Source organism: Herpailurus yagouaroundi, unplaced genomic scaffold (genome assembly GCF_014898765.1).
Source record: "Herpailurus yagouaroundi ecotype Mexico unplaced genomic scaffold, PumYag 213, whole genome shotgun sequence".
Lineage (NCBI taxonomy): Eukaryota > Metazoa > Chordata > Mammalia > Carnivora > Felidae > Herpailurus > Herpailurus yagouaroundi.
In genome coordinates, this window is record NW_024412444.1 from 15,269,693 (window position 1) to 15,280,222 (window position 10,530).

General features: G+C 40.5%; 2 protein-coding genes across 11 annotated transcripts in view; both read left to right on the plus strand.

Moving 5' to 3' along the window:
* Positions 1–3,310, plus strand: part of SFMBT1 (Scm like with four mbt domains 1) — a 135,013-nt gene extending 131,703 nt beyond the window's left edge. For all 10 annotated transcript variants that reach the window (XM_040454807.1, XM_040454814.1, XM_040454810.1 and 7 more), the window contains 4 exons: positions 34–212; positions 396–641; positions 1,633–1,761; positions 2,640–3,310. In XM_040454807.1, coding sequence (XP_040310741.1) covers positions 34–212; positions 396–641; positions 1,633–1,761; positions 2,640–2,780 — 695 coding nt within the window. In that variant the 3' untranslated portion in view covers positions 2,781–3,310. The remainder of the gene's footprint in view (positions 1–33; positions 213–395; positions 642–1,632; positions 1,762–2,639) is intronic.
* Positions 3,311–10,437: 7,127 nt separating this feature from the next.
* Positions 10,438–10,530, plus strand: part of STIMATE (STIM activating enhancer) — a 54,283-nt gene continuing 54,190 nt past the window's right edge. The window contains exon 1 of the mRNA XM_040454820.1: positions 10,438–10,528. The gene's annotated coding sequence lies outside the window, so the exon portion shown is untranslated. The remainder of the gene's footprint in view (positions 10,529–10,530) is intronic.

The window sequence follows — 10,530 nt, forward strand, 5'->3', positions numbered from 1 at the left end:
GTTGTCTCATTTTTCTTTGTCATTCACATTTAGCACACTATTATGGAAAGAAGAAAAATAAAAGAATCGGAAGGCCACCTGGTGGGCATAGTAACTTAGCATGTGCCCTGAAAAAAGCCAGTAAGAGAAGGAAGAGACGGAAAAATGTTTTTGTCCATAAGAAGAAACGCTCCTCTGCATCTGTTGATAACACCCCAGCAGGCTCGCCCCAGGTATGAGATCTGTGAGGTACCGTCTTGTCTAGAAGCCGAGATTTACTGCTCTGTAGTCCAGACACAGAAGGAACACCTGCAGGCCTCTCTAACTCAGATCCCTGCTCAATAGAAGGTGGTTTTGTGACCTGAGAGCTGGTTTGTCTTGAATTTCAGTGAGACTTTTCTCTCCATTTCCTCTAGGGAAGTGGAGGTGAAGATGAGGATGATCCAGATGAAGGCGATGATGATTCCCTAAGTGAGGGCAGTACATCTGAGCAACAGGACGAGCTACAGGAAGAGTCAGAAACGTCCGAAAAAAAGTCATGCTCTTCCTCTCCCACCCAAAGTGAGATATCTACATCGCTGCCTCCAGACAGACAACGGAGAAAAAGGGAGCTTCGCACTTTTTCATTTTCTGATGATGAGAATAAACCTCCTTCACCAAAGGTACCATTTTTAAAATGCACTGTCATTTTTTTCTCTCTCTAGACTTGCCCTCTGAGAAATGATTGTTAATGATGTTGTCATTCCATTTATTTCAGTGGCTGCTTATTTTAAGTCAAAAAAAAAACAAAAAAAGTTTCATTGCTAATTTATCTGTAGTAGTCTGTCATTTAGTTTAGGGAAAACTGCCCCCTTTTTTTTTTTAATAATATATATGGTCCTGTAGAAATAAGTTATTTATCCTTTTGATTCTTGTTAAACTATTTTGTTTGGTGTATTTAACATACACATATATGCATATTATATAACATACACACTATAAGAATGGCAGTTAAGTTACTATTTTAAAACTGGGTTGTAGGTGCACCTGGGTGGTTCAGTGTCTGACTCTTGGTTTCAGCTCAGGTTATGATCTCACAGTTCATGAGTTCAAGCCCTACATTGGGCTACATGCTGACGGTGTGGAGCCTGCTTGGGATATTCATTCTCTCTCTCGCTCTCTCTGTCTCTCGCTCTCTTAATTAATTAATTAATTAATTAATTAAAAATAAATATATTAAAAAATAAAACTGTATTTTAAATGTATTGCATGAACTGAAGCAGTAAATGATTTCTCCTTATGATTTAGTTAAGCCTTCTCTCTTCCCAAGTAGCATCCCATTGCTTCAGCACCCTACCAGAGACTGAGTTGAAATAAACCAAGGAACAAATGGGAGATTTAAAAACCATTTTTCTCTGTTAAATTGTCCAAATTATTTGTGCTGAAACTTCGAGATAAATTCTTCCCCATTGGTATTTCTTATTATCAAAGACAGATATTTCCTGAATACCTAACGTATATGGACCTTGGCCATCTTTGCTGGGAGAATTCATGCCCTAAAACCACTTTAAATCTTGCCTCAAAGGGTTATGGATTTCTATAGAGAGACTTTTTTTTTTTTAGAATAAAATAGCTCTGACATCTTTTGGTTTGCTTTTGTTATGGGGACTGAAGGAAATAAGGATTGAAGTTGCTGAAAGGCTTCATCTGGACAGTAACCCCCTGAAGTGGAGTGTGGCAGATGTTGTTCGGTTCATCAGATCCACCGACTGTGCTCCATTAGCAAGAATATTTCTAGACCAGGTAATTTTAGAGACCTTTGATTTTCATTAATTTGTCTCTTTTGCAAAGGACTATGGATGTAACAGCAATTTATTTACAAGTCGGAAGAAAAATATTTCTATCCAAAAGGAAAGAAATGTATTTCCTCTTTTACGAGTAGTAGAAAGATGATTTTAAAAGGCTATTGAGCTGACTTGTTCCACAGTTGAAGCAGATTATCATTGCATTGCCATTTTTCCTAAGACTTTGTTTCCATCCCCCAAATGTTTAAGTGGCTTAAAATCAAGCATGCCATGCTTAATTGTGCTCTTCTTTTCCAAAAGAATGACTTGCTTGTTTTTAAAAATAATTAACATCTATAATGTGTTAGAAACTAAAGTGGTGATCAATTTGGAGGCAAGTTTTCTGAAACGAATAATCTGTGACCTTAAATAAATACTAAATTAAATTTTGTTTGGATAATTGGGGAGATTCCAAACTGAACATGTTTGAAGAGCTCATCAGCCTTTTATGAATGTTACAGAGTAGGAAAATGTTGAAATTTATAATTAATATTTTCTTTCAGTTTTAGAAAGAGTTCTCTAAAGAGATGTTTCTTTGGCACATCTAGTTGCCAGTTACAAAACTAGTTTGTTTATTGAATTTCTGCAGAGCAAAAAGTGTAGAATGGTTTCTTATCCTTGGTAAAAGTTTGTCATTAATTCTGAAGACTCATTAGTATGGAGGACTGTGAGGGGCACTTAGGAGAAACTGTGTGATACTTGTTTAAAGGGGAAAAATTATAAAGGAAAGCACAGGGACTCTGATTTTGACACAAGCCAAAGTGAACAAGGGGCTGACTTGATGGAGCTGCCATCCATGTGCACATCATAGATAATTTGTATTTTATGCCTTAACAGGAAATTGATGGGCAGGCCCTATTGCTCCTTACCCTTCCCACTGTTCAAGAATGCATGGACTTAAAATTGGGCCCTGCCATCAAACTTTGCCATCACATAGAGAGGATCAAGTTTGCTTTCTATGAGCAGTTTGCCAACTGAGAAGGACAACCAAAGTGAGCTGTGTCTTTGAAGCACAAATGCAGCGAATCCTTCTCCCCACTCTACAAGTGGCGCTGACACGGTCCTGGGGCTCCGGGCCCTGCAGACGTCGGCTTGCTCTCTTTGCACTTTCAGGGAAGGAGGACCCACACTGAGGAAGCAAACACTGCACAGAAGTGGCTCTCCTGCCAGTGGAAATGTGGGCATCTGTTGGTCAGCAGATTGCAGTTTTAAAAAAAATAAAGGTTGTGAAGAAAAGACTCCTGTAAGAAGAATAAGCATTTCCAGTGGTGTGGCCTGAAAACAAAGAATAATCTAGGCTGCTGGAAAGCATCCTTATGGTTGTTTTCTTTTTGTTCTGTTCCTTCCCATTGTAGAGTGAACTTTGTTCTCTGCTTTCCCTTTCTTGGAAAGAGAGGACATAGCTTTAAGTCAGCACTGATTTGGGACTGTGCCTAAGGCACATCAGTGCTTCATTGTCATTGTGTTTTTAAGCTTTTTTAAATTAAAACAGTTCATTTTGGGGATGATTACGTGGCTCTAGGGTTTTGAATGTACAGTCACACTTTGATCCATTTTAAAAGCTATTCTTAGGAGTTCCTTTGTTTACTACCTCTGTTGATGATTGAGCTTACAGCCATGTATAAGGTTTTTTGTATGATGCCATTTTTAAGCAACATGAACACTAAATCTATGACAGAACCTGGAGGGGGAAAAAAAACACTGCTTAAAAATCACATGCGAGCACTTACACAGTTCCTGACCTGATGTGAGAACCCTACTGTCATTGTTCCCTGTCTGGAGCCAGCGTGGGCTCCCGGTTTTAGGTGGTCTCTCAGAGATTGTGGGCATTTCCATTTAGTTGCTCTCTTCCTGTCAGTTCTCAGAGGGACTTCAGTGGCTTTTATTTTATGTTTACTTTTCTCTACAGTTGTCTGTTTCCTTTCTAGAGTCCTCACTTTGGGTAAAAATCAGTAGGTGTTCCTTGGACCTACAGTAAGCCCATCTCCCTTTCTTTCTTGGGGTCTCCAGCAGATAGAGTAGAAGTACAAGAGAAAAAATGTTTCAGGGGGTGATGCAGAGCACGGAGTTTCTGTAAAACTGTGTCCTCATATCCTCAGTGGCTGCACAAAGATTGAGAGGTGGTTAAGGATTCTGGAAACCTCTTTGCCTAGTCACATTTACATGTCTTTTTGGTTAAACCTTTAAATGGCATGTAATCTACAAGCTGAAGGTTCCCACTCAGCAGTTCAACAACTTGGTTTTCTTTTCGGTGTTTCTCTTGGCCCGGCTCAAGTTGACATGAAACTACAGGCGAATTTTCACTTAAGACAGCACTGCTAGCTACTATTAAGTAATGGCATTTGCTGTACCATTCCAGCTGAGACGAATGAGGAAACACACACACGTAGATTGCTTCCTTTAAGTGGTTTGCATTGCTGAATGTTTTGTTTTTTAATTATCCTAGTCACCCACAAATTTATAACCTAATCACTCATCTTTAGGATATAAAAATCTTTTAAAACTACAAAACTGAGTAAATTCTCAACAGCTATACAAATATAAGGTAATACTATTACAGATTTAAACGGACTGTGATACTTCCCTTTTCTTCCTCTCCCCCATCCACACCAGTTTATAGACATCGGCAGACATTCTGTGGTCTGCACCCCTATCTTCATTGGATCATTTATGAACCACCTTAACTCAAGCCTCCAACCAAATCATATATTAAAGCATCCACTCTTTGCTTAGGTTAGCACCATGTAGACCTGGAAAGAAGCTTCATTTAAATAAAAATTAATATGTTGGAACTTAGAGATCCAAGTTTAAAAAATGTAATTAATTCTTGTGCCCATGGAAGAGAAACTTATATATATATATATATATATATATATATATATATATACACACACACACACACACATATTTATATATATATAAAAATTATTATATATATATATATATAATATATATAGAGTGTGTATATATATATATATATATATATATATATATACACACACACTAATTGTTCCCAAGCATCATATATATATATATATATATATATATATATATATATATATACACACACACACACACATATATAAGATGCTTGGGAACAATTAGTATAAAGTAGAATTGGGGGAGGGAGGTGTACCTTACACAATTAAATTTCTGGAGAGCTCAGCAGTTAAGGCACTAAGGCAAAGGGGGTTCCTTAAAGAAGATCAATGGGAAAAAAATCGACTTAATTAACAATGTTGTTTTATTTAGGGAAATGAGATTTACTTCCTATGAGAGGGAATTTACCAAATTCAACAATGAATATGTTATATTGTCTCTCTTTGCCTTCTCCAGAAACCATAGATGGAAGGGGGGCAAAGCCCCTGGAAAGGTGAAACTCACGGCCCTGAGTAGTCTTGGATCTGGATGTAGTCTGGGCTCAGCTGGCTTGTCTGTCTATACCATGATTATTCAGGCTCAGCTTTGTCTTAGAGAGAAGCTGACTCGAAGTTGGGTTTCCCTTAATGTTTCTTGTGTTCCTCATAGTGAGATATAGTTTCTCAGGCAACCTCATTAAAGAGAATTATATACCCCTGCCCCACTCCCAGATATCAAATGAGAGAGGATAATTGTTTGAGAATTTGGTCCAGGGCTTTTTTTTTTTTTTAATGTATAAAATTTAGACTCCATTTCCCTTATAAAGCTGCTGGGGCTTGGCTGGACAACATTGACAGTCTGATTCCTGTGATTCTGAAACACAGATTTTAAACCTGATAATAACTCACCATGTTGGGATAAGATGTTTGTATATTGCACATAGGTACATGGTACATGAACTTTGTTTTTTAAAGGTATCAACCTCTTAAATTTATGAGAGGCACATTGTGAGGGGCTGCATTTGTCTGAATTTCACCTTCAGCTGGCCCCACAGCTGCCTGAGGTCAGAAAGTTTTCCATGATCCACTTTTTGATCCTGAATTAACAAGCTTGGAAACAGGTGAATGGACTTATATCAGCCCCCTGGAACTTGAAGTTGACTGACCACTATTAGCCCATGTTAGTGTGTTAGGGAAATCTTTCATTGCACGTGAAGATTTGCTGTAACATTTTGACTATATTTTGTGGGCTTCTGGGAATTGTGCTATTTTCCTTTGTAAACTGCCCTCATCCTTCTCATTTGAAGGAGAGTTGAGGTGTGTAATGCAGGGGATGCATTTAATGGGGCTTTACTTATCTGCCTTTCTTTAGCAATGTAGGTGGCTCTCAGCATCTATGTTGTAGATACATGAGGTCAGGGAAGGATACCTAGCAACCTCTGGAAGAGATGGGCTTCTTGGTAAATGTTTATTGAATTACGATAGAGGCAGATGTGGAAAACCAATTCAGAACTTGGCCTTTATATGCCTCTTCTCCCGGAAGTAAAATTATTCTCACTGTGAGAGAGAGGGCCTTGGACCAAAGCTTCCTGAGGACTTGAATATATTTTACTCACTCTTGTATTAATCCTGTCACTAATGTGGCATCTGAATACAGATTAAAAGCTTTAGGAGGCCTTAGGTAGAGTAGGACTCAGAACCATTCCCCTGTCTCAAGCCAAAAAGTAGTTCTAGGGGACACACAGAACATCAGGGAATTGTTAACAGTAGGCAAGAATTATCTAGATGGGAACATGGGGAAAACTCACAGACACTTATATTTACTTGGCACCTATCACCAAAGACTTGTATTTAAGACACCATTCACTAGTTTGATTGATACCCACAGCAGCTCTGAGAGAGATGTTAGGAGCTTAGTCTCAACAGTGGAAACATGTACTTGGTTTGAACACTGGTCCTGTATTCTAGGGGTGTGTGTGTGTGTGTGGAAGCATAAGTTCAAGTGTTCTGTGCTATCATTTGGCCTTATGAAAATAAGGGAGAAGAAGAGATTACTAACAAGTGAAGTATAAATCTTAGTGGGAACCAGGGACCCACTTTTAAAATTTGAATGTCTTGGTCCTGGGTCCACTGTAAGTAACCATGTTTTATGGTCATGGTGCTGTCTCAGAAACTGTAGAACAAAGCCTCCTGCGAAACCAAAAAAAAAAAAAAAAAAAGCCCCTTTCGTGCAGTTATAATTCTTTCATGACTTTATTCACTTTACAATGTTCTGTTAGTGAATTTTATGATTCTTACCCCTTGTGTGAGAATGTACATACTTTGGAAATTTGAATCTATCCAAGTAAGCCACCTGTGAACTTGGAGTTTTTGCAGAAGAGTTCTAAACTCAAAGCCCAGTGCATGTGGATCTGGTTCCAAGCTTTCCCACTTGGGGTTTCCTCTGTACTTTTTCCAGACCACATAAGTAGCCTTATTTCTGAGGGCAGCCTTCGGGGTAAAGGTATAGAAAAGGTGGTGAGCACTAAATGCACTGGAGGTTTTCTTGCTTCTGGTGTTTCAGAACTCTTGGATTTTTCACAAGAACCAGCAAAACTAGGAGAGGGGGGAAATGGAGAAATAGGCCTAAAACTCCCTCCCTACTTACGTCTTTTCTGACTTAACACACTGTTTGGGTCTGGTCTGTCCTGGTGCTATGGCCTATCACAAAGGACGGTTTTAAAAGGAAAACAATCAAAAAAAAAATAAAAATAAAATAAAAATTAAAAAAAGGAAAACAATCTACAGCCTTGCCGGACAAGTCCTCAACACCAGCAGTCAAGTGTGGACCCTGAGCCATGGGAGGCAAGGGTCTCTGACTATTTTTGGGGACAAAGGATGATATTGACCAGTGAAATGATGCCACCATTGCTCATGGTGCCTGTTCTCACAGTGTGTGGAAGCTCAGTCCTGAGGTTTCTACGTGGTTTAGTCAACCTAACTGCGTGCTTAGCTTGGCCAAATGGAGGTGGGCAAATAGCGCTTGAAGAAGGACGAGGACAGGCTTTAGGGGTAAAATCAAGTCACAAAGCAGATGACTAAAGGGCCCCTACAAAGTTGAGACAATTAAAACTGGACAGTTCCTTATCTCCTTTTGCAAGAAGTCTCTAAGGAAGTGTAGTTCGAATGTTTCTTTTGAGATTTTAAAGTGCTCATTTATTTTCCTCTTCCCTTCTTCCTTTCTTTTTTTGGTTCAATATTCTCTAAAGACAATCAGAGGCCTGCCAGGGTGGGACTTCTGGCTGGTTCCAGCCCTCTCCTTAGGCCTCTTTCTAATACTAACTTGTTGGAACTGATGCACTTTGTTTATTGTATGCTACCTTTTTTTTTTTTTTTTTAAGCTGCTTGTTTGGAACAAAACAAAATGCATATTGCATTGTATCCTTCCTGCTTGCTGTTTTTCTCTTAATTTTAAAAGTTATGAGTTGAGGATAAAGTATAATTAAGGAGAAATATGCACAAGAATACCTATTAAAATAATTCCCATCAAGTTTGATGGGTATAACTTCAAGGGATTAAAAAATAACTATTTTGGATCAATATTTTGCGTGGGTTTTTTTTTGTAATTAAGAGTGTATATAAACTTGTGGCATATTATGGCAGTTTTAAGTGGTTGTAAGAACATTAATACAGGTCTTAAGCTATGTTTAACTTCATTTGACAGCAAAGAAGACATCTTGGCCAGAGTAAATCCTTCAAAACTCTTTCCAGTGGGGCCTCAGAATCATCTCTGGAAGGAGGAGAAAGTTCCTTTCTACTTTAATAAACTGAGCCTTTCCAGAATTCTCCCCCCTTCTCCTGCTGTCTGACCTTTACCCTCTGGACTTAGGGACTTTTTAATTGCAGGCCAGGAAAGGTAGGAAGAGCAGAATTTCCCCACAGCGACCTTGCTCCTGGCGTTGGGGAATCTGCCCCTGATCTCGGAAGAATGCTTCTTGTTTGTCTACATTTGTCTTGGTACAGCAGCAACGGGCCTTAAGGATCCCTCCACACCTGGAAGGACAGAGCAGTGCTTTGTCAAAAACGTCATTCTCCAGCTCTTATGTGCAACTTCCCTTAGGCTGCCTGTATCTTCAAGCAATTAACAGTCTCCTTATACTCAGCCCACAATCTCTTCTGCTTTAAGTACACATCCTCTTGTTTGATTCCCTCTGAACATGGACTGTAACTGTTGAGCATCCCCGTAAGAGACCTTCTTAGATTTAAAGGCAGTAATGCAATTTTCCCTTACCTATTTATATTCTTAACCTGATTTTCTGTATTTTCCCATGGTCAATACTTGTGGAGAGTTTTAAATTTTATAAATTAAAATTCAGTTTAATTTAAAAAAAGTGTTGCCATGTTCTGTGTGCCAGGCGCTATGTTGGATATAAGGGTGAATAATGTAAACCAGTTCCCGCCCTCCGGGAACTCACACTCAGCTGTGTGAGAGACACATGTAAAACCATCTGATTAGCAGTATGAAAAGCTCTAGTGGAGCAGTATACACAAGGTAGTATGGAAGCCCACCGGAGAGGGAGGTCAGGCAGGCCTTAAGCACGAGGAGTAGTTCATTCAGCAGAAAAGGGAACAGTAGTACACACAGCTGAAATGCCGTTTAAGACCCAGAGCTATGAAGTGCATTGTAAGAGAAGGGCTCTAAAGAGCCAACAGCATTTCTGTTCTCTGGATAATCAGGTTAGTATTCCTGTTAGCCATGAAAGCTTTTGTGTGGCATTTAGCCCTTTTATATAATTGGAATTCATTGGTGACTATCTTTTAAGGGTAAGTTTCCCTAGGTGGAGTATCTCTTGTTCCACAAATACAGCCCAGTGTCTATTGGAATAATATGTGTACATGGTCATTAAGCAAATGCAGCAGGAAGGCTGGGGACTTGAAGGAATCAACAAGAGGTGTCTGGAGAAAAGGCAGAGGTGTTGGGAGGATAGATGGGACAATAGAGACTAGAGGCCCTAATAGAGGTAGAGAGCTCCTTCCAAGGAGTCAAGGGGTTAAGGTGGGAGTAAACGTGCATGCAAGGAGGGAGGCATTAGAGACTCTGAGAGTTACCAACAACTTGGCTTTATGAAGCACGTTCAAAATGGACATGATGGGGATATGTTGACCTATTTTCAGTATAAACCTTGTATATTTCTAAACGACCACATCTGGATTGAAATAACCATTTACATTATGCTCAGGGAAGAAAAAAAAGTCCACTCAGGCGGATTGATCAATCTAAGATAAACTCTTGGCCACAATATTCATACTAACAAGGAAAATAGAAGAACGTCGAACGTCTGTACTGGAAGGAATATTACTGTGTGCAGTCTTGGATTGTTTGCCTCACTGCTCCTTCAGAATAATCTAGGCCGCTTGCTGAAAATGCAGATTATTCTGCTCGGTCTCAGAGCTACTGAATCGGAAACTGAGGGTGGAATCCAGGAGTGTTTTTAGTAAATTCTGCAAGCTACGATGGCTTAATCTTGGAAAGGAAAAGAATTTAGTCGCAGACGATCCCTGCTCCTGCCTTGCCGACCTGGAGCTCAGGGTCCGGGGACTCGCTCCCTCCAGTCCGTGCTTCCCGGCTCACCTGGTCCGTTCTACCTGTGGCCCGGACGCACGACCCCGCCCCCACGCCTGGCCGGAGCCCCGCCCGTGGTGGGAGAGAGCCGGAGCGGCCGAGGCCCGCCCCCACGCCCGGCCGAGCCAATCGGGCGCTGCGATCTCAGACGTCGGGTTACGCGCGGCGGCGAGTGGGCCGCGGGGCGGAGGTACCGGCTCCTGTCTCGGACTCCCGGCCCGGGGCTCGGCGGTGCGGCCCCCGCACGCAGCGAGGCCGGCCGAGCTGG